This window comes from Candoia aspera, chromosome 3 (genome assembly GCF_035149785.1).
Source record: "Candoia aspera isolate rCanAsp1 chromosome 3, rCanAsp1.hap2, whole genome shotgun sequence".
NCBI lineage: Eukaryota > Metazoa > Chordata > Lepidosauria > Squamata > Boidae > Candoia > Candoia aspera.
Window position 1 is genome coordinate 9,130,589 of NC_086155.1, and position 27,501 is coordinate 9,158,089.

At 43.5% G+C, this 27,501-nt stretch overlaps 1 protein-coding gene across 1 annotated transcript in view; it reads left to right on the forward strand.

The window, feature by feature from the left end:
* LAMA5 (laminin subunit alpha 5) overlaps positions 1 to 27,501 on the forward strand; it is a 225,010-nt gene that overhangs the window by 184,782 nt on the left and 12,727 nt on the right. Inside the window, exons 51-66 of the mRNA XM_063298768.1 lie at positions 62 to 173; positions 1,844 to 2,014; positions 3,348 to 3,544; positions 14,220 to 14,336; positions 14,998 to 15,152; positions 16,913 to 17,054; positions 17,859 to 17,961; positions 21,166 to 21,279; positions 21,970 to 22,149; positions 22,998 to 23,140; positions 24,003 to 24,188; positions 24,882 to 25,018; positions 25,846 to 25,999; positions 26,536 to 26,669; positions 26,928 to 27,090; positions 27,350 to 27,478. Of these exons, the coding sequence (XP_063154838.1) occupies positions 62 to 173; positions 1,844 to 2,014; positions 3,348 to 3,544; positions 14,220 to 14,336; positions 14,998 to 15,152; positions 16,913 to 17,054; positions 17,859 to 17,961; positions 21,166 to 21,279; positions 21,970 to 22,149; positions 22,998 to 23,140; positions 24,003 to 24,188; positions 24,882 to 25,018; positions 25,846 to 25,999; positions 26,536 to 26,669; positions 26,928 to 27,090; positions 27,350 to 27,478 (2,337 nt within the window). The remainder of the gene's footprint in view (positions 1 to 61; positions 174 to 1,843; positions 2,015 to 3,347; positions 3,545 to 14,219; positions 14,337 to 14,997; positions 15,153 to 16,912; positions 17,055 to 17,858; positions 17,962 to 21,165; positions 21,280 to 21,969; positions 22,150 to 22,997; positions 23,141 to 24,002; positions 24,189 to 24,881; positions 25,019 to 25,845; positions 26,000 to 26,535; positions 26,670 to 26,927; positions 27,091 to 27,349; positions 27,479 to 27,501) is intronic.

The window sequence follows — 27,501 nt, forward strand, 5'->3', positions numbered from 1 at the left end:
TAAAGGGTTGGCAGGTCCCAGTATCTTTCCATGTTACCTGAACTGACAATGTTGTTTTTAGGCAACCATGACCCACAGAAAAGCAAACCGTCTAATGGATAGCACACAGGAGACCTATCAGCAAGCAGAGAGCCTTGTTCTGAATGTCACTAAAATTCAAAGTAAAATTAATGGTAAGGCAGAATTCTATGAAGGTTGATATTTCCCTGCTTTGAAAAAGGGCTATGTGGGAAATGCCCAATTCTAGAACTACATTTTTTTAAAGCAACCAACCTGTGGATGATGCTTAAATTTCAGTTCAGTAGTGTGCAAGATTTGGGTAGAATTTATGCTGATTGTAGGCCTTGTTTTTCTTAAGCAGCTGTTGTTGAAAAGACTCATTTGTACAGACGGTCCCAGCTACAGGACCAAGATGATGCTGATTCTTTAGCAAAGGACCACCTCATCCCAGCATAGATGGGCTCAGTTATTTATATTAGTTTTCCTGCAGCACAATAACCATTCAGGGAAAAAAAGTCTCATACAGCTGGTGTAATGGTATGTGGGAATGGCCTTGGGAGATGGGGAAGAGCCACAGCCAGGGGAATGGTCGGATAAAAGGCAGCTGAGCCTGCAGAAGGAATGGGGGTGTGGCAAACGTAGCAGAAGGGACCCTCCCTACTTTCTTGGGCTGTAAAGGTGATGGCGGAGAGACGTACTTTCAGGCTTGCAAGATTCTGTTAATGTAACCTTACAATAAAGTAGAATTAGTTCATCTGGGTGTGCTTCCTGTCTGGACCACCTCGCAAGGCTGACAGCTGGGTACCATTCAAAACTTCCTGTGGTCAAGGCATGATTCTCCATTTGTGTAGTTAAGTAAATAGATACATAAACATAAATGGTATACTTGGTTAACATGAAGAAGAAGAATGTGATTTACTAGAACTTGCAAGAGACATTATCCAGCCTCTCAATAAATACCATAAGATGAATCAGTTCAGTCCAATACAGATCATGTCCAAGGGCTATTTCATAGGTCTATTTATTATGGATGGAGTCCATAATGCAATCCACTGAACACAGCCTCAGAGCATTATTATAATAGCTCTTCCTGGGGGTGGCTGGTGACGTAGAGTTCTCCCCACCGAATGAAATCTGCGCCACTTGGATCTTATATTTTTATTTATTTTATTTTTATGTTGGTTGTTTGCATTGTAATTTATGCATTTGATGGTTTTAAATTGTAAATTTTATTGTAAACCGCCCAGAGTCCCCCTTTTGGGGGGAGATGGGCAGTGATAGAAATTTGAATAATAAGTAAATAAACAAATTACAGATCTTTGAGCAACAGAAAGCAGAAGATGGTCCCAGTCCAGGGTTTATTTTGCACCGTAATTATTTTGCCTAGTTATATATCTGAAGGGCATTCTGGTAGCAACAGCTGAAAGATAGAAAGCATTTGCAAGCTTGAGTATGTATTCAGGTGTACTGAGTTCCTTCTTAGCTTTGCCATGTGTACTTGTGAACTTGTGAACAGGTCCAAGTGTAGGCCCTTCCAAATACTGTGATTTCTGTCACAACACTAGCATGGTTGCACATCCCTGTGAATGTAAAAAAATGGAAGAATATAGTGGAAGAATAGTTTGCTGGAAGAAATCAGAAGAGACCAAAAACCTCCATGGGATGAGAATCAGTGGGGTATTAGTTTGCTAAGTGGCTTTGGTTCCTAACACCGAATCTGATAACATATATGGAATCCTAAGAGTATTGGCTTTCTTTTAAGGGGAATCAAGTGGAGAGCCATTGTATGTGCAGAAGTATGTTCTAAATCATGCATCTCAGTTGCTGTGGCTTTTTTATATAGATCTCATACACCAGATGGACACTTTTACCACAGCCAATGTTAGTGTTACCTCCGCAGAGGAGTTTCGGCAGAAGATTGCTGAGGTAGACGCAATGCTGAAACACATGAAAGCCACAGATTTTAGTTTCCAGAGGACCATTGCTGTTGAGGAGCGTGATGAAGCTCAGAATTGTGAGTATGGCAGAGAAAGCAAATGGGGTGAGTAGGGGATTCATTTCCAAGGATTCACATTTTGCATCTTAATATATTCTTGAACCAGTTCATTGATATTTGAGAGATGAGGCTCGAGTGAAGACAGGCTGGATTCTTCAATTCAAGATACCTTTTGATTTTATTTACATTCTAAACCAAATTAAATTCATTTCCTAAAAAGTGGATGCTGGCATCTTGTTTCCTTCTGATGTGTTTGATATCAAGAGTACATTTTTGTATTTTTATGTATAAAGTACAAAACTTTATAAGTGGAGAACATTTTTCTTTATTTAATGGCCTGTCTTTTGTGTAGTAGCTCAAGGTGGTGCACATAATGCTGCTTCTCCTGTTTTTCCCTACTACGATCCTTTGAGATAGGTTGGGCTGACAGAGAACACACGGCCCAAAGTCACCCAATGAGCTTCTGTGGCTGAGAGCGGACTGGATTCTGAGTATCCTACCTCAACACTTTAACTACTAGATCCTCCTGGCTTTCTATAAATATGAATGTTAGCAGTATTCAAGCTGTGTTGGATTTTTGTTATTTCTCACAGCAGTAAGTAGAAGATGGAAGAAAGGAAAGCCATTCTTTAACTTGAGATCATAGGCAAATTCAACCACCCTATTACTGAAGAAGAAGGCAGAACAACGATCATATGTTGGCATACAGAAAACATGTTCTTTCTTTTTGGGTCCTCGGTGGTGGAAAGCTCTACTTTTAGGTAGAGCTACTTTTAGGAAGGACAATTAATTCTCTTGGCTAAAAAGAAGTATTAAGACCCATCTTTATCTGGGCCTTTAAATTATTTTCAGTCAATGTTATTCTAATGTCACGATTTAAATTTTTATGACTTACTGCTTGGCTTTTAGATATCTCGGGCATGACCTTCATGGCTTGGGCCAAAAAGAATTGTATCTAAAAATGAAAAAGATACACAATAATTCAAAGGGTTGTGTGTGTGCTGAAAATTATTAAGAAGAAAGGCATCAAATCTTACACAAGCCATTAAGAGTAGCATCTGTTTGCTATTCATTAAAGTAGCTCAACTTTTTTCAGGCTTCTGCCTAAAAAAAACTATGTGGATGCTTTAAGAATCACATTAATTGTAACATGCAGATTCCTTACTCAGAGGAACTCTAAACCATTTCTTCCGTAATATTTTTTAAACATACAGCCATAGTCTACATAAATGACCGAGTTCTTTAGAACTTTGTCTTCCTTTTCTCCCTCTTGTAATTAAGACAGCATTGCCTCACCATCATGGAACTGTTCATGTTCATCACTAATCTTTTAAAGCTTTCCTTCTCTCAGTGCTGAATCGTGTGCAGATTGAGGTCTTCAGCAAGTTGGAGGCCAACCAACAACTGGCAAATCAAATCAATGACCAGCTAGATCAGTACAGTTCAGATCTGATGGACCTACGAGATGCCCTGAATGAAGCAGTGAATAAAACCCGACAGACAGAGGACCTCAACAGCCTGAATCGTAATCACCTAGAGGAAACCCAGGTACAAACTGGGGCTTGGGGCTGCAGAATGAACTACCATGCCCCATGGAATTTTGGGATGTTATAGAATTGCCTGTAAGAGCAAAGCATGTGTAGCATGTTGACTTCATCAAAGTATGCTTTCCTGTTTTCTCAAACTGCCTCTATCTTATGCTTCCTCTCTTCTTGGTTGTTCTCAGCCTAATTTACCTCACCAGTAAGATACCTCTCTTGAATTGATACTGTTACTCCAAAACCAGTTGGATTAAAGATTGAAGCTGTAGGATCCTTAGCAATGGGTGGGATTCTGCTCTCTCTTTAGGTTGGGCGTGAGCATATTTTGCAATGCAATGCAAGTGTCATGGCTGTTACAGCAACATGGCAAATGTAACATTGGTAGCATGGGGAGTCACAGAATTACTGCCATGGTTTGGGGCTGCAATACAGTATTTATTTGGCAAAAGGGAAGCCAATTAATACATCCCTATTCAATAAATATCTTACCAGTAAGGTGATCCTAATGTTTTTAGTCACTCCCTTCCCCTCTTTCTTCTTAAACCAACACCTCAACGGGTATCACAAATACAGGTGCAATAAGGTGTTGTGAGAGAGCCAGTTTGGTGTAGTGGTTAAGGCACCGGGCTAGAAGCAGGAGACCATGAGTTCTAGTCCCATATTGGGCACAAAGCCAACTGGGTGACCTTGGGCCAGTCCCTCTCTCTCAGCCCTGGGAAGGAGGCCAGGGCAAACCACTTCTGAAATCTTGCCAAGAAAACTGCAGGGAGTTGTCCAGGCAGTCATCAGGAGTCAACACAAAGGTGTCTGTCTGTCTGTCTATGTGTGTTCTCTACCACATCCTATGGTGCAATCTTCTCCATCCCTTTATTTTACATTTCTGTTAGGACAACAGTGCCCAGAGTTCTCAGCTGAGATAGCTGCATGTCAGTAGAAATTATAGCCCCAACTGGGTGTTCATTAGTGGGCTCCAAAGCATGCAAAGTTGTTTCAGCTCTGGCATGGGCATCCTTGCTTATAGTTGTTGATGGTTCCTTAAAGGAACTAGACCTTTTCTTGGCTTGTGGGGCAGGGGAAAGGCCCAGCTCCTTTAAGGAGCTGCCAATAGTTATAGCAACCTTTAGTCCCAACCCGTCTGAAGAACATTGGGTTAGGGAAAAAAAACTGTACAGTAATCCAATCTCTCTCCTATCATAGACTGATTATTTATTTATTTATTATTCCAATGTACATAGCCGCCCATTTCATTCATTCATTCATTCATTCATTGTCGCGTCACGCGACCAGTCCTTCGCCCTTCGGTCTATGGGATTCCCTGGGGGGGAATGAGCCAACGATTCCCTCGCAAGGGTGAGGTCGAAAAAACAACGGTAGGCACAGGATTCTTTTGTGGTGGTGAGTGACGCTACATCTCAGGAGGTTGCTGGTACTGCCTCCTGGTGCCACGCCCCCACCTCCTTTTATTCAGCAGTTCTATCAGGGCGGGGGAGTGAGTACAAAGAGAATAGGGAAATACAAGTCATGCCCTGAGGCTACGTGAGAGACATGCAATCTAGCTGTGCAGTAATGGAGTCAGATACGTCACAATTCCACCTTTTTTATTTAATTTTGTTCCTCCCCCAGAGGGTCTGAGTCGGGGAGCCAGGGACTCTTCAGTCCAAGGAGACCCATCCCAGCGTCCTCTCTCGGGGGGTAGTGTGACCGGGGGTCCTTTTCCATTTCCGATTCACTATCGGAGGACCATTCCAAGAGTGGTGTTTTCTCCATACCTACAGCAGTGACCAGGTGTTGAACAGCAAGCTTTGTCTCGGATACCTCTGAGTCCAATGTATGAAGTCTCTGCTTTAAGAAGCGGAGAACGCGACCCAGCACACAGGGGCCTATGGTGCATACGAGAATCAATAACAGGAGGGGCCCCAACAGAGCGGACAACAGTGTGGTTAGCCATGGAGAAATGCTAAACATATTTTGATACCATGACATGGATTGTTGGCGCTCCAATTCCCTTGTTTTTAAACGGGAATTGAGCTCTTTCATAGAGTCCAATACTACTCCTGAGTTGTCGGCATAAAAACAGCAGTCTTCCTTTAGAGCAACACACAGTCCCCCTTGTTTGAGGAACAGAAGGTCGAGACCCCTACGATTTTGCAAAACCACTTCGGATAGAGAGGTAAGGGAATCTTGTAGCGCCACAATAGATTGTTCGATGGCGCGAAGGTCAGTGTCAATGATAACGCTAAGGTGACGCAGGTTCTGATCATTGACAACAAGGGCTGACACACCAGTGGCGGCTCCAGCCGCACCTAAGCCCAGTAGGACTGATAAAGTTACAGCAGTCACTACTTCGCGCTTAGCCTTGAGGGGATAATGAGGGGGCTCTAAAATGGAGAGAAGTTCGTCAGGGGAATAGATAGAAATCTTGGGGAGTAGGAGCACCTGAATACAAAAGGCGTTAGTTTGTAACAAGGTATCACCATATACACATGCGGTGAGGCCAGAAGAACATGCCCAAACAGAGTTGTTCCCAGGGATAAAGTATTGCCCTGTCAATCGGGCAGAGATATTACCAGAGGTAGTGTAGAGTACACCGTAGCCACCATGGCCGGTGTGACCGTTGATGTTCAAGCGAGTCTTTGGAAGATAGAGGGCACAGTGATCATGAGAAGAATTAAGGCAATATTGAATATAGTTAGCAGGAACACGGCCAAGGCAGCAGCCCTGCCCTATTATAGAGGTGATAGTCAACGTGGTGTTTTGCCAGCGGCAGGAGGCGGCTGAGGTAGAGTTTCGGATAGGGTCAGGAGAACCGACTGCTTCATAGAATGGTGGGGAGGAAGACAAGCAAAGCCAACATCGAGATGTGTTAGAAGCGGTGTGAACAAGGGAAAAGGAGGAGTTAAGAAGAGAGACAAGGGGGTTTTTTTGTTTGGTGAGGGGTTTAAGAAAGGTGGAGTGAATGTCGTCGGCATTGGGCCCAACAGGTGGGGACTGAGGGAGAGTGACCTGTCGTTGAATGTAGAACATGTTGCCATAATGAAACCCGGGCCATCTGGCATACATACGACCTCCCCATTTTACACCTGAGTCCCAGGCATTCCCCTTAGCTTTTCCTGCAGCAGTGAATTGTACAATAACCGGATTACATCTATTCCAACCCCCCTGTCCTGCCGCATTCTTTTTGGTTGCGGTGCATCTAATGTCCTTTCTCAACCGAGTGAGGGTGATGTAATCAGTCTTATATGGAGGGGTCCAGTAGATGTAGCCAGTGGAAACGCAGGACCAAGATTTGCAAAAGTAATCTGCTATGCCTCCGCAGTCGTGCACGTGATCAGGGCTGGTGTCATGTCCTGGGCACACATACAGGGGATACCTTTTAACGGTGGAGTGGCTGGGCTCTGGGAAGCCGGCCAGCCTCCTGTAGGCTGTCACTCCTAAAAGCATTTCTGAAAAGTCAAAATACAGGTTAGGGAAACAAGATATAATTGGGCTATAACAAAAGGAGGTATTCAGGATCTGTCCCAAGGCATCGCGGATTGTCCAGGTGATATTGTAAGGGCGATGCGATCCCTGGGCGTCAAATGCCAGTAGGCGTCGTCCCTGCCAACGGGCGGGCTCAGGAAGGGAGAGTAAAAATAAGGTGAGCGTAAGGCGAGATGAGGTGGCGAACCCCTTAATTAATTTTGTTATTTCACAGTGATATTGTCCTAGATCGGTCAACTGTACGTTGGTGATAGCAAGGGTAGTTTGGCGAAAGTGATAAGTGATGGAGTAGGAATCGCCATCTTGGAGAAGGGTGTTGTTGCGAAACCAGCGCCAGAAGGTGCCTTTTCTTTTGATGGGAGAGCGTTGAAGACATTCCATGGCGTTGGATGCTGAGCTGCGGCCAATGGTGGCAGGGTAGCGTAAACGATGGGTTCGAATGAGAGAGGTTGTTTTAGGGTTCGTTGTGAGGGGAGCAGAGATGGAAGAGAGATGACAGAGAAGGAGGGTCAAGAAGGTGCTTGTCAGGAGGCTGCCCATGATATGGCCGGATGCAGCGAGCAGGAACCCAGAGCACTCGATCAGGAAGTTGCACAGCAGCGTAGCCTTTTCCCCAGGTGACGAGTTGCGCAGGGCCTTTCCACTCAGGGCTGGGCAGTTGCCTAAAATAAACAAGGGGACGGGAAGAGGGAACTACTGGCTTGGAAAAGTGTCGAGATGCAGCCGTAGCAGGGGGGGTACCGGTAAGATTAAGGAAATTCAAGGTAAACAAGGTGAGATTAAGGATATTTTGTAACATCGGGAGGCTTGGGGGGCCTAAGGCCTTTTTCCCCGTTTGCCGATCAAGGGCATTCTTTAGGGTCTGGTTAGCCCTTTCCACAATAGCCTGACCTTGGCTGTTGAATGGTATACCGAATCTGTGAGTAATGGACCACTTACGGCAAAACTCAGCAAAGGGAGTGCTGACGTAAGCGGGGCCATTGTCAGTTTTCAAAGTTTTGGGACATCCCGATGTGACGAAAGTGCGAATACAATGATTGATTACGTTTTTCGTGGCTTCTCCTCTTTGCAAAGTTGCCAGGATGAATCCCGAATAGGTATCCACAGATACATGGATATACTTCCAAGGTGCAAAAGAGGGATAATGAGTGACATCCATCTGCCATGTGTCACAAGCATGGACACCCCTGGGATTAACTCCCTCAGGGATGCACTTTGCCTGCAAACTGCAGGTTGGACATTGTTGAAGAATGGCGGTAGCTTCTTGATATGTAATGCCAAATTGGCGCACCAAGGCTTTTTTATTTTGATGGAAATAAGCATGGCTGTCCCCTGCTGAAAGCGGCGGAGGAAGAGGGGAAGAGGCCATAATTTTGCAAGCCTCATCTGCCATGTGGTTGCCTTCGGACAGGAAACCGGGTAGCTGTTGGTGGCTTCTAATATGCGCTACAAACAAAGGGGATGTTCTGTCCTTCAGGAGAGTTTGAAGCTGCAAAAAAAGCGTCATGAGAGAGGGGGGGGTAACAGGGGAAATATATGCATCAAACATGGCCACAGCCATTTGAGTGACATACATACTATCTAATATAACATTCAAAGGCTGTTCTGGGAAAAGAGACAAGGCTAGCAAAAAGGCGGCTAACTCAGCCTGTTGGGCAGATGCTTGTGGGCCTGTTAGGCGTTTATGCCATTTGCAATTATTTTGCCATGTACAAGCCCCTATGGTTTTGGAGCCGTCTGTAAAAACAGTGAGGGCTTCCTTGAGTGGCTGCTGAACGAACGGCGAGGTTAGTGTAAAGGGTACCGTTCGCAACAGTTGCAATCGAGGATCAGGGGGAAGATGGCATGACACCTGGCCACACCAGTCCTCCAAGGCATCCTGCAGTGCAGTGGAGTTTTGTAGGAGGGGTTCCCATTGAGTAACCTTAAGGGGAATGTACAGGGTGGAAACATCCAGTCCCATTAGGGCTCTAATCCTCTTCCGGCCTTTCTCAACAAGAGAGGCCATTTGTGCTGCTCTGGTGATGATGGATGTCTTAGGTGTGTGTGGCAAGTGTAGCCATTCTAAAATATGTAGATGTTTGTTATCAGACGTTTGGACGATGATGGCAGTTAATAATTGATGTGTTGAAAGAATGGCAAGAGAGGGTAGTTTGTCAGTGAGCGCACGGTCCACCCATTGGGTCGTAAGGACGGCATTGACCTGTTGTAGGGCGTGCAATTGTTGTTCTGTAAGGTATACCTTGTCAGCTGGGTTTGTCAAACCCACTAGCGCTTGGAATAAAGGTGATAACATGGGTGTAGTTAAAGCAAGGTATGCGCGGGCCCAATTAATGACCCCCAGACATTGTTGTAATTGGACCAAGGTGGTCGGCTGGGGAAGCGTGAGCATAGGTAGAAGTGGGGCAGCTGTGGAGGCTAAAACTTTGTGGCCTAGATATTGCATTGGATAACGAGACTGGACCTTTTCTGGTGCAACGTGCAACCCTGCCGTTGCTAGGGTGGCTAAAAGAATAGGAAAAGTTTTTTGAACTGTCCCTTTCGGGCCCTCAGCAGCGACTAAAATGTCATCCATATAATGATACACAAGAAAATGCGGAAATTGGGATCTATAGGGTTGCAATGCTTTATCGACAAAAAATTGGCACATTGTGGGTGAGTTCAACATGCCTTGTGGGAGGACCTTCCACTGGTACCGAGCAGTAGGCTTTGAATTGTTAAGTTCCGGTACCGTAAATGCGAAAATAATTCTGTCCTTTTGTGCCAAAGGTATGGAAAAAAAACAATCCTTGAGGTCTATTACAATAAGGTCGTGTCCTTCCGGAATCAAGTTGGGGTTGGGAAGTCCACACTGCAAAGGTCCCATGGGCTGAAGGATGGTGTTGATAGCCCTAAGATCCTGTAGGAGGCGCCATTTGCCAGACTTCTTTTTGATGACAAATACCGGAGTATTGTATGGGCTGGTGGAGGTTTCGATATGGCCTTCAATTAACTGCTGTTGGACCAAGATATGTAAGGCGTCCAGTTTCTCTTTGGTGAGTGGCCATTGATCAACCCATACCGGCACAGAGGTTTTGAGAGAGAGAGAGAGAGACCCTGAAGGGTCCTGTAAAGCCATTAGGGAAGTTGAATAAAAGCGTGGAACTGTGAAAGCAAGTCACGGCCCCATAGGTTACAGTGCAAAGGCAAGATATAAGGCTTTAGATACGCTGTAATATGAGAATGAGCAGTCACAGCAGAAAGCCAATGAGAGCTGACCTTAGCGGCCTGTGCTCCGCCTACTCCTTGCACCGAGGAGGCTTCAGCGATAGGCCAGGAGGAGGGCCATTCAGCGGAACGAATGACAGAGACGTCGGCGCCGGTGTCAATCAAGCCTTCGAAAGAGCGACCATTTAGTGTGACAAGGAGGGTGGGTTTAGAGGTTTGGACTGGTTGCTGCAAGGCAAACAATGATGGCATATCAGGAGAAGGGAGAAGTATGAGCGTGGCGACAATTGTTCCTTTATTTAAGGAAAAGCACCTATCTCCCACTCCTGCCAGAGCAATTTGTGTCAAATCTGATGAATCATACAAATAGGGAGCAGCAACCATCCCCTCAAGCGTAAGCGAGGAGTTGGGAATAAGCAAAGCAGGGGTAAGAGGAGGGAGGGGTTTATGCAGCGTGACAACAAGAGGAAGGGAAAGGACAGCCCCCGGATCGTCATACAAAAGATCCTCTGCCAACTCCACAGGGAAGCTGGTGATGGGTAATTCAGCCTTTGGGGCGGGGTTAGCTGACAACCCCCGATCTAGTTTTCCGAAGGCTGGTGAGGGGAGGAGTTATTGCGACATTGCGAGGCCCAATGATAGCCTTTGCGGCACCTGGGACAAGGAGTTTTAGGTTTGGAGGGGGGGGGCGGCCCCCTTTGAGTGGAAGGGGGAGCCCCACCTCCCCCGGGTGCACGGCATTGATTCTTAAAGTGGCCCGGCTTCCCACAATTGAAGCAATTTCCATGACGAGTGATTGCGAGGGCTTCCGGGGAATGGAGCTGAGGGGAGGGGTTAGTAGAAGGCAGCGAGGTGGTAATGGCGGCAGCGAGAGCGCTCACTTTGTGAGAGGTGGTACCAACGATTCTGCAGAGTTGCAGGAAGTCTGCAAGCTTTACACCCGGTTGATTGACTGCGGGTTGCAGAATGGTCTGGCAGTCATGATTAGCGTTAGAGAAAGCAAGTTTCATTAGCAGCTCATGTTTAGCCGTGGCATTATCAATTTGTCGGTCTAAAGCAATCTGAAGGCGACTTATGAAGGAAGCATATGGTTCATTTGGTTCTTGCATTATTTTCAAAAACGTTTGGGTGGATTGAGAGTCAGAATCATCCACTCTTTTGAGAGCATTCATGGCGCACATGTGAATAATAGCAAAACAACGACGGGGGGAGTTCTGTTGCTGGACTAAGGTTGCGAATTGTCCCTTTCCTAATAATTGATTTGCGGTCACCCCTGCGGGAAGACCTCTTCTAATTTCTACTTCCACCCCTTTGTCGTATTCAGATTGCCACACAACGTATTGCGCCGGGGTCATAAGCATAGAAAAAAGCATTTTCCAATCATACAATAACATAACAGTGTTAGCAGTAACTAAAGAGTCTAAAACTCCCCTAGTAAAAGGAGAGTGCAAGCCGTAGGTGGTTACAGCATCTTTGATTTGTTTCAAAACCTTAAGTTCAATATTGTTATACAAATTTCCTCCCGCCGCCCCTAGGCCGATGGTCATGGGAAAGGCAGAGGGACTCTCCATTTCCAATGAGAGGGGGGAGGAGAGGAGTTCAGTGATGGCGCCTCCGAGGGGGTGGTGTTGAGGGGAGTCGGGGGTTGGAGCTGAAGGGGGAGGAGGAACGGCTGGGTATGGAGGGGGTGGTGGTGAGGCAGCATCGAGATGGGCGGCAAGAGGGGGTGGGGTTTTTGGGCCGGGAGGAGAAGGGCAAGTTTCCGGGGAAGACGGGGGAGGGTAAAGAGTGTTGATGGCCGCCATAACAGCCTTCCAGGCAGTCAGAATAGGCACGGGTGCTCGTGGGGTATCATGAAAATATTTTCCTATCCTTTCCCAAGTGGATGCTTTGAGCGACCCCTCTGAAGGATAGACAGGGCAGTGTCTGTCCATGTACAGTAGGAGTTGAGTCACCGATTTTTTTGAAATGGGAAAGATGGTCGTACCGTTAGCCTTTTGACAAGAGTTAGCCTTCTTCACTAAATCATAAAGTTCGTCCCTATGAACTGACGAAACTTTGGAGAGTGGGGAGCCCATTACTTACGATTGCAGAGCCTTTTCCAGGTGCGTAGTAACGAGAGTGAAGGCAGTGCACCTCTAGACAGAGATCACACCGTGAGACCGAAGGGATCCCGGACGAGCCCCCAGTTGTCGCGTCACGCGACCAGTCCTTCGCCCTTCGGTCTATGGGATTCCCTGGGGGGGAATGAGCCAACGATTCCCTCGCAAGGGTGAGGTCGAAAAAACAACGGTAGGCACAGGATTCTTTTGTGGTGGTGAGTGACGCTACATCTCAGGAGGTTGCTGGTACTGCCTCCTGGTGCCACGCCCCCACCTCCTTTTATTCAGCAGTTCTATCAGGGCGGGGGAGTGAGTACAAAGAGAATAGGGAAATACAAGTCATGCCCTGAGGCTACGTGAGAGACATGCAATCTAGCTGTGCAGTAATGGAGTCAGATACGTCACAATTCATTCATTCATTCATATATATATATATAAAGAGAGACTCTGGGCAGCTTGCAAACAGATAAAACAATATAAAACAGCCAGACGATACAACGATGCAAACAATAGAAAAGCGTATAAAAACCATCACAAAAAATTCATAAAATTCATAGCCAAGGTAATCACATCTTACAGTAACACTCAATACAACCTCTGTGCCAGCTCTGCTGCATTCCCTGGTCCCCATGCCCATTGTCAAAACCATGTTTTCAGGGTCTTCTGAAAGGCCAGAAGGCTCGGGGCCAATCTAATCTCTGAGGGGATGATGTTCCACTCAGAAAAGGCTCTCCTCCTAGGCCCACCAGACAACACTCCCTAGCTGATTGGACCTGGAGTATGCCCCTCCTGCCGGATCTGATGGGACTAGGGAGAGCGATCCCTCAAATAACCCAGCCCTGTGGCATAAAGGGCTTGATAGGTCATTACCAGCATTTGAATTGGACCCAGAAGCAAACTGGCAACCAGTGCAGCTCATGAGCAGAGGTGTGACATGGGCTGATTGTGGAGTGCACATAACCACCCACAAAGCCACATTTTGCACCAGCTGAATACTCTTCAAGGGCCGCCTATGTACAGCATGCTGCAGTAATCCATACATCTTGCACATCATACTGTTTCCTATAATCAGAAACAAAAGTGCCCTCCTGTTTTTTGCACCATGGAATGAAGCAAAGGGATGACGGAAGGGAACCCGAGATCTGTTCCAACTCTGGGTTCAATCCAGAACTAAATAACTTTTTGAAAAAAAATAACGTTCCAGCTTCATTGTCCATCAGCTTTGGGAAGTGTATTCAGGAAGATCTAAGGTGACTCTGCCAGGTGCCTATAAATTGCTCCTGAACTCAAGTGCCTTCAGACTGTCTGCTTGGATGAAGATGAGGAAGTAAAGACAGCAGAAGGCAGGAAAACCCAGCAGGTTGAGAAATGCAGATCTAGCGATTAAGAACCAATTTAGTGTATAAAATTGAGATGATAGAAATTTCACCATTGGGCTAGTCCTATGGCCAAAAATAAAAAAGGAGTGAACTCATGTGTGCATTTTTAGAAGTGCCCTGTCTATCATTTTATTATGCACTTGGTGTATAGTGGAATGACAATAAAGCTATTCTATTCTATTCTATTCTATTCTATTCTATTCTATTCTATTCTATTCTAATCACGTGCACTTTTTTTACTGCTAGTTTTTAAAAGGCAAAATGTGAAGACAAATAAAATGTAGAGAGTAAAAAAGGAAGATGAAAAAGAACTAAAAAGCAAACACAAATAATAATGAACAGAAACTTGGGATATATGTATATGTATATGTATATGTATATGTATATGTATATGTATATGTATATGTATATATATATATATATATATGGAGATGATGAGCAAAGTGTACTGGACTTTTATTATCAGCCATTGCATTTTATGCTCTAGTATTTAATCTCATCTCATATCTAACAGCAAAAGAGCAAGGAGATGGAGAAACAGTATGCCACAATCCAGACCACTTTGAGAATGGCTAAAGACTCCTTGGGGAAGATCTCAGAATTTCTGCAGACTGTTATAAATGCTAAAGATGTAAGTGATGTAAATGTTACGCTTCTCCACGGCGGGGGGAGAAATGACCTGTGTGACTCTAGGAATTTAGGAGATGGGGATGTGGGAACAAACATAAAATCATGAGCTCCTCACAGTGACCATTTCATGCATAGTAGACAGGAAAGAGCTTGTAGGGTTAGGGATGAAGAGGAAATATGTTGGCTATGGTTTTCTGATTCTGAGGTGGTGTTTCAGAATATCTCTTGGGACAAGCCAATGTTTCTCGAACTCAGCTTCTTGAAGATGTGTAGACTTCAACTCCCAGAATTCCCCAGCCAGCACAGCTGACTAGGAATTCTGGGAGTTGAAGTCCACACACTGGACTTCACTGGAATAGGCATTTGTTGGGCTATAGAGAAATAAGAGCTCTATCATCAGTTTATCCAATGAAACTGTCCTCCAACAGCTCTGAGGAATGGGGTGCCTGAAGAAATCAGTATCTTCCAAGGACGGAGCAAATGTTTGAATGGGAAAAGAGAGAAAAAGCATCCCATCTGCTTAGATTGTTACCGTAGCAGGCCTCAGGTGTTTGGATATTTTTCATACCGCCAATCCTTCTGAGAGGACTCTTCAGCCAGAAAGAGAAGGGATGGAAAAGCAAGGCATCTAAATGTTGGCAAACGCTTCTGTTGTGTTTCAGGAATCAGAGAAGTTACTAGCTCAGCTAGATGGAGCCAGATACCCTTTATCAGAGAAGGCAAAGGAGTACACCTTGGCTAGCAACAAGATCCAGAAGGTTGAGTTGGCAGAGGAGCATGCAAAACTCCTAGATGAACTGGCACAAAATCTCTCCAGGTGACAATTGGCTTTGTTTGTTCTCATTTCCTGACCAGCTGTTGAAATGCGGCTGAAGCTTCTCCCCTGCAATGTAAAAATACTTGCTTTTAGACTATGGACATTCTGCATTTCAAGGCAGCACTACTCTACCATTTTCCCCCCCAAACAGCCAACTATCAAATGAGTGCATTTAACACAAATACTAAATGAGGGGGAAAAAGTGATTTGCATTTTGCAGAATGGGTCTGGAGAAGGGGAAGCGATACATTGTGGTTTCTGATTGTAAACCAAGTCTTTTCAAAAAGGTAACCGTGAAAGCAAAGCAAAGCAGGTATTTTTCAAGGCAGTTTTGAAAGGAAAAACTGGCGTTTGACATTAGCTAAGTGTTGGCTTCTCTGAACCAGTGCCATTCTTGGATTTCCTCAGTGCAGGGAGTGCGTCCAGCTTTTCATCTCATTGGTCATGAGAAGAGCATTGCAGAGATGGTGCTGTGTCAATCATCAGCTTCCTGGTGCCCCTGTATCCAAGGCCAGCTGTGGAAATGTACCACTCTTGGCAATGTTAGAAATCTCAATATTGCTCCCTATGTGATCGGAGTCTTTTTCTGGCATTGCAGCCCTTTCAAAGCCACCTGAAATTTGAACAAAAACAGATGCTTTCCAGTTTTAAAAATCGAACATGAATGTTCATATTTTATCTTAACAGTAGAATTTATTTAAGAGTTTCTCTTTCCTTCTAGTTCTTGAATGAAAAGGAGAGTCAGCTTTATTCTGTACTAGGTGGAAACGTTATAAACCATGAAATGCTTTTATATTATTATTTTGGAGAGTTTAGAAGACATAACCTGATTTCAGGCTCTTTATCAACATAAGGGATTAAACATGAAAGTGCACACACAAACACACACACAACATCACCATCAAAGAAAGTTGAAGTATTTTTAATACTTCACCATTTACTAGGTTCTACTGGTAGTCCTTGCTTAATGATCAGAATTGGGACCAGAATTTCAGTTGCTAAGTGAAGTGGTCATTAAGCGAATCTGACCCAATTTTATGACCTTTTTGTGGTGGTCATTAAGCAAATCACCACAGGTATTAAGTGAACCACGTGGAGGTCAAGCAAATCACACAGTTCCCCATTTATTTTGCTTGCCTGAAGCTGGCCAGGATGTTCGAAAATGGCAATCACATGACCACATGATGCTGCAATGGTCATAAATGTGAACCAGTTGCCAAGTGCCCAAAATGTGATCATGTGAGCGTGAGGATGCTGCTACGGTTGTAAGTGTGAGGACCAGTCTCAAGTTGTTTTTTCCAGCATAGTTGTAAGTCTGAACTGTCACTAAATGAATGGTTGGTAAGCGAGGACTACCTGTACTATTTTTTGTCACCCCTGGGAAAGTCATAATCAGACCTATTTCGAAACCATTGGATTCCTGTCTTTTTTATAGACTGTGTTTCTTCCCTCTGGTGGTACTACTGTAGATTCAAGGAAGGGATATTTCAGGTCTTCCCACATCCTTTGTTAGTCCCAGTTGGTTAGTCCTCCCAAAGCATGGAGGTGATAAGAGACTGGTGATGGAACTTAGGAAAGCTCAGTCCTTGAAAATGGATTCCTCGCCTCCATAAACTGACCAGCTCTTCAGCAAGCTACCTTCTACATAAATTGTGGGACAACAATATTAACAGCACCATTAAAACTTCAGCCCTACTGTTAGCAGCAGGAACACAGTTGGGAGTTCTGGCCAACTCAAGTTTTTTCGTCCTCCCAAACAGCATTATCCATGGCACAAACCAGGATGCTTTTATTCAAAGAGCCATCAATGCCTCCAATGCCTATGCCAGCATCATTGAGGCGGTGAGGAACGCAGAGGAAGCAGCCAACAAAGCCAATCAGGCTTCTGATGAAGCTTTGAAGGTAGGAATTTTTGTCTTGCAATCTCTACTGCAAATAGGGTGATAGCCAGCTCACCTGCCAAGACCCAGTGGTCAACTTGCCCCTTCTGCCCAGTGAAATAATTTTGTTGTTTTAGTGAGACAGTTGAGGTTTTCATGGAAGACTGCCCTCCTCCCTACATTAGATACGTTGCAGACAAATGGTTATAGCTGCACAGCTTGTTCAGAGAGAACCGATCTGGCAAATAAAAAAAGAACATGGCAAATCTACAGTTTTTGCTTGAGGCAAGAGATGTTGCCAGTCAGCGTGTCCATGCCTGGTATCTGCTGTCTCACTCATGGCCATTAATTGCATACCTCTCTTCAAATTGTATTGACTTGATTTCGTAAACCATTTAAAAGCAATTCAGTTCAGCCCTAGTGGAATTGGGAAGAGTGTATTTCGAAGAAAGCCATCCTGTTGAGGATGGAGATCCAGTCCTTGTTGAAAAAGAGTCCCTCTTTTGGGGGAGATGGGCGGTGACCAAATCTGATGGATGGATGGATGGATGGATGGATGGATGGATGGATGGATGGATGGATAGATAAGAGTTATGGAAGTATGATCCCTTTATTCTTGGGAGTGATGGCATAGTAGATAGTACATGGGGTACTATCTATTGTCTACTGTAGTAGATAGTACATAGTACAGAGGGAGAGCTGTGCACCAAGTCTGTAAGAGGACAACCAACGGAGGTTAATGCTCTTACGTAAGCCGTGGATTCAGGATGTTCTTTGTGAGTTACTTGGCAGGTGAGGTGGGACCAGTTATCTTCTGTGTTGGCAGAATGTCATGAAACATAATCTTGGAGCCAGAGCAAAAGAGATGAAGAAAGATAGCAGCGCTTTAGAGGAAGCTGTGAAGGAAGAGCAGAGGAAGCTCAGTGGAGGTGAGAAAGAAACCAACAGCACCTTCTCCACCCAGACTGGTCCCTTTGACCCTACGTCTCATCGGGGTCCCTCCTCCTGCCACCATTTACCATGCTGCATGTCGTACACTCACCATTATCATCTGACGCCTTGGTCTTCCTAATGGCTCTGGGCCTCCTTAGATGGCCGTAGATTAACTATCGTAAGAACAAATGAGGAAGAATAAAAAAGTATTCCTTACTTTTTAAGGACATTTCTGATCTAAAAAATCTGTCAGTGTTGATAAGCTTCCTATGTAGCATAATTAAAAATACTTTGTTTCAATAACATTAAATAACTTCTGTCCTTGCTCTGCAGTACAACAGAGAAAAGACTCTAAGCAGAGTCAGGCTCCATCAACCAATTGCAAGATGTTCAATTAATTAGTATTTTTTCCAGAGAAAATTACTCTACTCAGGAATGTCCAAAGGTCATACATCAAATGAGTAAGGAAGTGTTTAGAAGAAAACAGCAATCAATTCAAACATTTAATATAATAAATTGAGTTTTGTACGCCTGTACATTGAATGTCCAACATAAAAGAAGTAAATAACTAGCCCTTTTGAGATGTTTGATGAGGGATCCAATAAAATCAAAGTTTTTTTTAAAATGAATTTGTTTAAACTTGAAGGCAGCCAGTTTGACCTAGTAGTGAAGTCACTTAACTAGGAACAGAGCAACCCGAGTTTTAGTCCTGGCTTAGGCAAAGAAGCCAGCTGGGTGACCTTGAGCCAGTCCCTCTCTCTCAGCCCGAGGAAGAAGGCAAGGGCAAATCCCTTCTGAAAATGCTGCCTAGAAAATTACACAGACTTGTCCATGTAGTCACCAGGAGCCAAGACTGACTTGAAGGCACCCCCCCCCCTCAAAAAAAAGCTATATCTTAAGCTGATAAAAAGCATACTGAATATTTTTAAACTAAGACCATTGACTTGTTAGAACGAGATACTCCTATTCAAAATGTGTAGATTATCAATATTTATCTTTTTAAGATTCTTTAGTTCATAGACCTGAATTGTTCTTCTGATAAATGGATTTTTGCATGCATCCAAAGCCTCCTTAAGCTTCCTTTCCAAGTAACAAAAATACATGTTTCTTCTTCCATGAAGCAGATCCTATAATCCCATCCCATATAAAAGCTTTAAAAGTATCTGAAACAGTCCTAATCTTCAGATTTGTTAATCATCTATTTCTTGGGGGAGGGGGGGAACCCTCAGTATTGCATTGTTTATGTTTTATTTAAGAGATTTCTATAGCTGCCTAACTCAAACAGCTGTGACTCTATGTTGTAGATGTGCAAACTGTGGATCGTGTAATAGTAATCTAGTAAAATAACATCTTAACCAGCTTGATCCTTCTTCCTAAAACCCATTGATAATGTCATTAGAGAAGATATTGTAATAAAACCTATAAAACAAATCTCTGCTTGGTCAGCTGAGAATCGGGATATTAAAAAATAATCCAATTGAGAATGTGTGCCAAAAAGAATTGGGAGAAAAATGGGAGTATTTTCATTGGGTTGAATTTCATTGTAGCTTAACTATCACATTAAATTGGCTTGTGTAAGTATAGAGAACAATCTCGTTCTGTGATTGATTTTTTCAGGGGAAGGGGAAACTATTATGGGCTTGATTAAATTAAAAGCCCAGCCACCATTTAAACTAAAATGATCAGCAGAACATCTGTGTAAAACATCTGGTTTATTCCCAACTGCACCATAAAAGCCATGTGAATATCAGAATTTCTAATGAACAAATTATATAATTGCTGACAATATCTTAAAAAATTAAATAAATCAGAAAACTACTGAATCACAAAACCGTATGAATTAGAAAGCTTATTAATTAAAACCGTAACTCACCTAGCCAATTTTTATAGCTACAATCATATATAATCAATCCATTTCTTTGCCAGCAAATGGTTTTGATTTTGATTTTGCCTTGATCCAGGATCATGTTGAGTCCTTCTGTTATAAAACTATAATATTTAATATTTTGCATAATGTAGTCATTGTTTCAAAGAATGCTAAATATGAGGAAGAATATGGGGGTTCTTTTGTGAAAGCTCAACAACAACAGTAACTAACGTGTCAGGTTTCATTATGTTTCATCTATAAAAAAAACTTTCTTAGATGGACAACTCAGATACGTAGCATTCTTGGAAATAATGACTACATTATTCAAAATATAAAATACTATAGTTTTATAACAGAAGGATCCAACGTGATCCTGGATCAAGGCAAAATCAAAATTCATGAGCTGAACACTAACCATGGAAAAATCCATAGCCATAAAAAAGCAAAATCTAAGAAGGAAAAAAAAAAGAAAAACTAAAAATTAATAAAGAGCAAATACAAGAAAAAGGCACTCCTACATTGGAGGTGTGTATAGACCAGTGTTTCTCAATCTTGGCAACTTTAAGGTGTGTGGACTTCAACTCCCAGAATTCCCCAGCCAGCATACTGGCTAGAGAATTCTGGGAGTTGAAGTCCACATACCTTAAAGTTGCTAAGATTGAGAAACACTGGTATAGGCTACAAAATTAACCTCTCACCCTTCATACTGAAAAGATATCTACATTTATAGTGCATTTATAGAGGGAGAGAACACTCCAGCCTAGTCCTGTTCACCCTGTAGGACCCATCCAGAGTTTATCTTGACTGAAAACCAGAACAGCAAAGAGGCTCTAGGTTCTGGTTCAGTCTGATTACCGCCTGCCCAGAACTGGTCCAGCCAAACACCTGAGCCATGGAGTATGTGTTTGTTCTGTGTAGGAAACAAAATATATTTCATTTTGAGTGTGCCTTTGCTAGTTAGTTATTTGGGAGGATTTATAGGAAATGGAAAAGCAGGATATCAAGAGTTACAACAGTAATGAAAAACAGTTCTATTTTACTTAAATTTTCTCTTTCATTTTAATTCCAGATCATCTGGAATTGCTAAGAGAGCGTATAAGCTTTCCTTTATGGTGTTTTTGGGTTTAAGCTGCAACTGTCTATGAATGGGACAGACAAAGCAATCATAGTGGTTCAACTTCATAGGGGCTCGAGAACACAATTCTGGAATTCCTTAGTACATGACCTCAACATCCACAGAGCCAGGTTATATTCATAATGTTGCTCATGGAAATTTTACTTCCAGAAATCCTGATTTGAACTTTAGTAACTCTGTACTTTATTTTAATCCAAGTCATCAAGGGAGCATTGGAAGCAGCCAAAAACAGATTGGCTGGAATCCAAACAAAGAAGGAGCAACTTCTGAACCAGCTGAAGTCAGCGAAGAACAAGTTGAACATGGTCCATGGTAAGTCCATTTATAATGTCTTCACAGATCTCCCAAATAGCCATGTCTGCAGAATTTTTTCTTAGCAATCTGGACATTTCAGCTCAACATGGTCTCGTGCGGTGTTATGTCGGTAAAGCTACCAGCCTTCTGGATGGATGGCCCCTAAAGTTGCCAATCAAGTAACATTGCACAGCTATTTTGCCTTTTTCTGCTGAACAGATTCTCTTTGGTAAGGGAAAGGAAAGAAAAAGCTATGTTCAAGGGCAAATTTGCCTTACAAACTGAAGGCAGCAACACCTGGGGGATTCCAGGAAAGGCAAGGTGGTTCCATGAGAACAATCTCATCAGGAGTGAAAAAATACGTGCAAGTCCAAAACTGTGATTTCTCCCCATCACTTTGCCAGTGACCTGATCAAACAACATTAATCCATGAATGCATTGAATTTCTGTCCAATCATTTTCCCTGAACTGCAGAGAACAGTTCTTACACTTGGTGGTTTATATATTTGTTCTTCTTGAGCTGAAATGAATCTGAACTGTTGTAGATTTTTGGCCATTCTTGACCCTGCACAATTCTTACATCTAAATTCTGGTAACTGGTATGTCTTCCCCCCTTTTGGGGGGAGATGGGCAGTAATAGAAACTTGAATAATAAAATAAATAAAATAAATGTCTTTATTTTACACCCTGCCTCCTTTCTTTTTCAAGACGGCGCGGCAGAGAAAATTCAGAAGGCCAAAGATGCAGCCTTAAAGGCCAACGAGACAGTGGCCACAATGGAACAAAAACTGAATGACATGAAAAAAAACCTGGATGAGTGGAAGGAAGAGTACGGAGACCTGAGAAGTGAAGATTTGAATCAAGCCACCCGTGATGCCAAGAATACTGGTGCGTAATTCCCATTTCTTCAGTATTTCTGTTTCTTTGGGAAAAGACGGATACTGCCTTAAGCAGGGTTCATTTGTGGGTGTAAATACTCTTGCATTAAAAATGCTTTGGAAGAGGATTTGGAATAAATGGCTTTTTTGGAAATTACTTTCTGTTTAATGTCAGATGCAAAATGTCAGTTAGACTCCTTTTTTCTTGCTTCCCTTTCATGCATTTTCTTCCATTAATATTCAACTGTGTCAGCTTCATTGCATTAATTTTTGAGACAGAATGCGAAAAGAAAAAGGGTACAAATTGTTCTGTCTTCTTCACTTTCTAGTTTTCTTCAGTCTTATATAAAAAAAAACAGTTGCCATGTACTTCTGTCTGAAAATTTCAATTTTCTTCTGTTCCCTCTCCTGAAATATGTCTGTGGGCATCTGAGATAATGAAGTTGTCAGAACTCATAATTAAGTTGAAGGCAGCTTTGAAATAGAAGATCAGATGGTTCTCTGTTTCAAGTGAGGAGGCATCAGGGAGCTGTTTCAGCGATTAAATATATTGGGATTCAGAACTTCTGACCTGCCAGGCTCAGTGAGGCAGACCAGCTCATAAGAATGGTTGATCTGCTTTCTGGGGCTGGGAAATGGAGGGAGAGATGGATCATAAATTGCTGCAACTGGTATAAAACTTTGAGAAACTCCCAGAACATGGTGTCCTTCCCTTATAACCATCATTATTCTTTGAAATTTCTGTGAACCTTTTTGGAACTCAGTTGTAATCTATCATGGGTAACGTGCTTCCTCTGTGACTTATGTTTCCGTTGGGTTGGTTTCTGGGTTTCTGCTCAAAACATTTCTGCTGTCCAGTTTCAAGTCTTGAAAGCACCCTTCCAGTCCTCCTGGGAAAACTGACCAGTCTGGAAAACAGAAGAAGCCACAATGCAACTGTTTTGGACAATATTCTGCGGGTGCGCCAACTGATCTCGCTGGCCCGAAATGCTGTCAGTAAGGTATGGAGGCACAAAGTCATACAATGTCTGATGGCCCTGCTCTCTGCCATGATGGAACTCAAAAACAAGGGTGTGGGTTCAAGTTCATGTCCCAAAAAGAAGACTTTAACCTGACTTAGAACTTGTGTACAATCTGATCAGCCACAGGACAGGAATGGTAATTACAGGTAGTCGATGGTAATTGGGACCAGAACTCCATTGCTAAGCAATGCAGTCATAAAGTGCAACATCACATGACCACACTGACTTATGACAGCAATTGAGGCAGTCCCAGTGCTGTCATTAGGTGAATCCCATACAGTTGCAGTGTCCCATGGTCACGTGATCGCCATTTGTGACCCCCCCTGCCAGCTTCCCCATTGGCTTTGCTTGTTGGAAACTGATAGGGAAGGTGGCAAAGGTGATCACGTAACTGTGAGACACTGCGATTGTCATCATTGCGAGCCAGTTGCCAAGCGCCTGAATCGTGATCATGTGACTGCAGGGATGCTGCAACGGCCACAACTACCAGGAACGGTCATAAGTCCCCCTTGTTCAGCACCATTTTAACTTTGAACAGTCATTGAACGAGCAGTCATTCTAGGAGGACTACCTTTATATTATTTTTGCCCATCAATCTGTAAGAATGATCATATAGAAACTAGCATAATCCAGGAAGCTAATTAAATATTTGACTCACAGAAACAACTTCATACTCCTCAGGATATCATTAAGAAGAATTTGCTGGAAGTGGGGATTTTTAAAGGGAGGTTGGGAGGAAATGAATCGAAATAGTCAATCCTGCTGGGACAACAGTATCTTTCAGTGCCAGGCCTGAAGTGGCAGTATCAGATGTTTGTTCCTTTGATCTCTTGGCTTCTAGATTAAAGTTCCAGTGAAGTTCAATGGCAGTTCCGGTGTACAGGTCCGGACTCCCAGCAATCTCCAAGATTTGGCTGCCTACACGTCCCTCAAATTCTATATTCAGAACCCAGACTCCAAAGTGAGAGAGAAGCAACAAAATGCAGATGAGTCTGGACGCTTTGTGCTGTACCTGGGACAAAAGGATGTAAGTTCTCAGGAGAGAAATCAAGAACCAGTAAAGATCGACCCAGTGGGTTTGGGGTGGAAAGTGTAGATTTAATTTGCCCTTCATATCGGTTTGAGAATGATGGTATTACTGTGCAAGGGCTATTCAATACTGTTGCTGTTCACTGTTGGTGTAATCTAGATTTAGCTCCACTTCCTTTCCTTTTCCTTATCCCATGCCCCAACTTCTTTGATTACTATTTGTTCCCCAATTTTGCACTTCGCAAAAGGTCTCTTACCCCCAAAAGAAATAGCATGGCGAATACGTAAATGTAAGCATGCGCTGCTCAATGTAACGGTGGTAGAGGTGCACCAGTGTTTTGTGTTAGCAAGCAATTGGATTATATAATAGCAAAGGCTAAGAATAAACCTAAACAGCATTTGGCATGGAGTCCCACTGGAAAACTGATTGCTCCGTGTGGCCCAAGTTAGGACAACAGTGTATTGTGCCATATCCGTGCTCGTAAGTTCTTAGATGGCTTTACAGTCCCATCATTGGCCACAATAATCAAAAACAAAAATAACCTAACACAGCATAAAATAGCATAAATAGCCACTGAGAACAACCGCAACATCTCACAATCAGTATAACCAAAGAGCGGGCTCATCCACACCATCAGGGCCCCAGGCTTGACGGCAAAGCCAAGTTTACTCTTGTTCTTCGCATTCCCAGGCTGTTGGTGACTACATGGGCGTCATCCTGAAAGACCGCAAAGTGGAGTGGATCTATAAACTAGGAGATGAGGAACCAGCACATTTAGTAGTTGATGAAGAAATTGGAGAACAGTTTGCTGTTGTCAGCATCAACAGGTATGGAGGAACAAAACAGGGAAAAAAGAAGGAAAGCCTTCAAAATTACAGGTAATCCTCGCTTAACGACCACAATTGAGCCTGAAATTTTGGTTGCTAAGCGAAGCGGTCATTAAGTAAATCTGATCCAATTTTATGACCTTTTTTGTGGTGCTTGTTAATTGAATCACTACGGGTGTTAAGTGAACCACATGGTATGTTAAGCGAATCACGTGGTTCCCCATTGATTTTGCTTGCCAGAAGCTGGCTGGGAAGGTAGAAAATGGTGATTACATGACCACGGGACACTGCAATGGTTATAAATGTGAACCAGTTGCCAAGCGCCCAAATCGTGATCATTTGACCATGGGGATGCTGCAACGGTCATAAGTGTGAGGACCAGTCGTAAGTCGCTTTTTTTTTCAGGAACCGTTGTAAGTCCAAACCATCAATAAGCGAATAACATTCAGTGAGGACTACCTGTAGTGTTCCTTAGTGGATCCATGGACAGTTGCTTCTGAGAGAAAATTGCCCTATGCAATCATTTCTGCTTGGCAGAAGACAGCAAATTGCTTTGAAGTTTGGAGTCATCTTCTTGTCCCTTGTTCCTAGAGTGTTTTCTGGATGGCCTCTTTTTTTCCCTAGGAAAGATGTCCCCTTTGGACTGGATTTTGCCTGCTCTCCTTGCACTATGTGATTCATCAACTTTCTGCTGCATTTTTTGGATATGCTTTCATTTGGTTTCCACTGTATTATTTGTATTTTTGTTGGCATTATTGAATGCCATTTCCTGGCAGAGGGATTGGAGGTATATCCTAGAAGTCAATGCATATTTTCCTGGTTTGTAGGATCTTGCAGTATGGACACATGTCTGTGACAGTGGAGAAGCAAACCTTGCATGAGACCAAGGGGGACAGCGTGGCCAAAGGAGAGCATGGATTGTTCAACTTCAAGCCCCATAACACCGTTTTGTACATGGGTGGCTATCCTTCCAGCTTCACGGTGAGAAGGTCCGGGTAGGCTCGTTGGGTTAGGCACAGGGTATGTTTCTGACCTTTCAGAATCAGGCTGCACAAACCAGTAGCAGCCACTGATGACTTAAATTAGTGGCTAGCCCATTACCCTTTTAGCTGCCTTAACAATTATGAGACGGTCTTTTTCCATACCTATGATTGTGTTGTCTATACAAAACTTGTAATTATTTTAAACAAGCTTAGGGTGAACATGCTTCACAGGAAACTTCAACTGGCAAATATCTATAGGAGAAAACTCATGTTTCCCTGGGAAATTCATATCCAAGGGAGGTAGGGGTTGAGGATTGTAACCCGAGACAGTCATCTGTGCCATCAAGCAAGGCTGGGATTGCAAAGGCAGGATGGGTTAGGTAATTGAAGCAGGGAGCGAGTACCTACAGAGAGAGACGCAACCAACTTGCATCTTGAGTAGACAGGGTTGGAGCATTTGCCTCACCTGAGAAAATGAAAGAGGAGATTCCTGCTCCTGCAGATTCTGCAGCTGGATTATTTTTTCCCCAACAGCCTCCTCTGCCTCTGCGCTATCCTAACTACCGAGGCTGTATAGAGATGGATTCTATTAATGAAGAGGTGATGAGTTTGTATAACTTCCAGCGCACTTTCCATCTGGACACCACTGCAGAGAGACCTTGCACAAGGTAAGCTTGGCGATGATACGGTCAACTACCTTCCTTCCTGGAAGGAAATGGACCCTGTGGTGTACAATTTGATTTATAGATCTCTGCCTGTCCAGAGACAGGACACCTCAGTCAAGCAAAGCTCAGCATCTTTCAAAACTTTTCCTTCCTCAAAATGCAACTGAGATTTCCTTTTTTTAATCTCCTGATACTGAACTTCTAGAACACAGCTGGGTAGATTGGGCATACCACTTATCAACTCTTTACTTCTTCTCAAAGATCTAAATCAACGGGTGATCCCTGGCTGACCGATGGCGCCTATTTTGATGGCACTGGGTATGCGGAAATCACTTTTGAGAGCCAAATTGGCTCAGCCAAACGCTTTGAGCAGGAGATGCGGCTGGTGTCCTCCCATGGGATCATTTTCTTCTTGAAACATCAGGCAAGTGTTGCTTTCATTGGTCATTCTTGATAAGGTGGCAAGGATCTGGGTTTCCAAGTCCGTTCTTGTTACAAGTGATGTTAGAAAGAAGACATATCACAAAAAGATCTCATGTGGATCAGAGGAAGCAAATGTAGGAAGGTAAGCCCTCATTTTCTCCTCCCTTACTTTTTCCCAAATTAGAGCAGTACTATATACAGGAGAGAGTTGACTTTCAGGCTCCAAAGACTGAAACGGGCTTGTCCTTTTTCTCCCACAGAATCAACTGCTGTGTTTGGCTATTCAAGATGGAAAGCTAGTGCTGTACAGTGACTTCAATGAAGGCCTGAAGATGGCCCCTCCGAAGGATCGTGCCAATCTGATAGTCAGCAAAAACACAAATAAAGCGGTAATGACAGAACAGAGACCTCT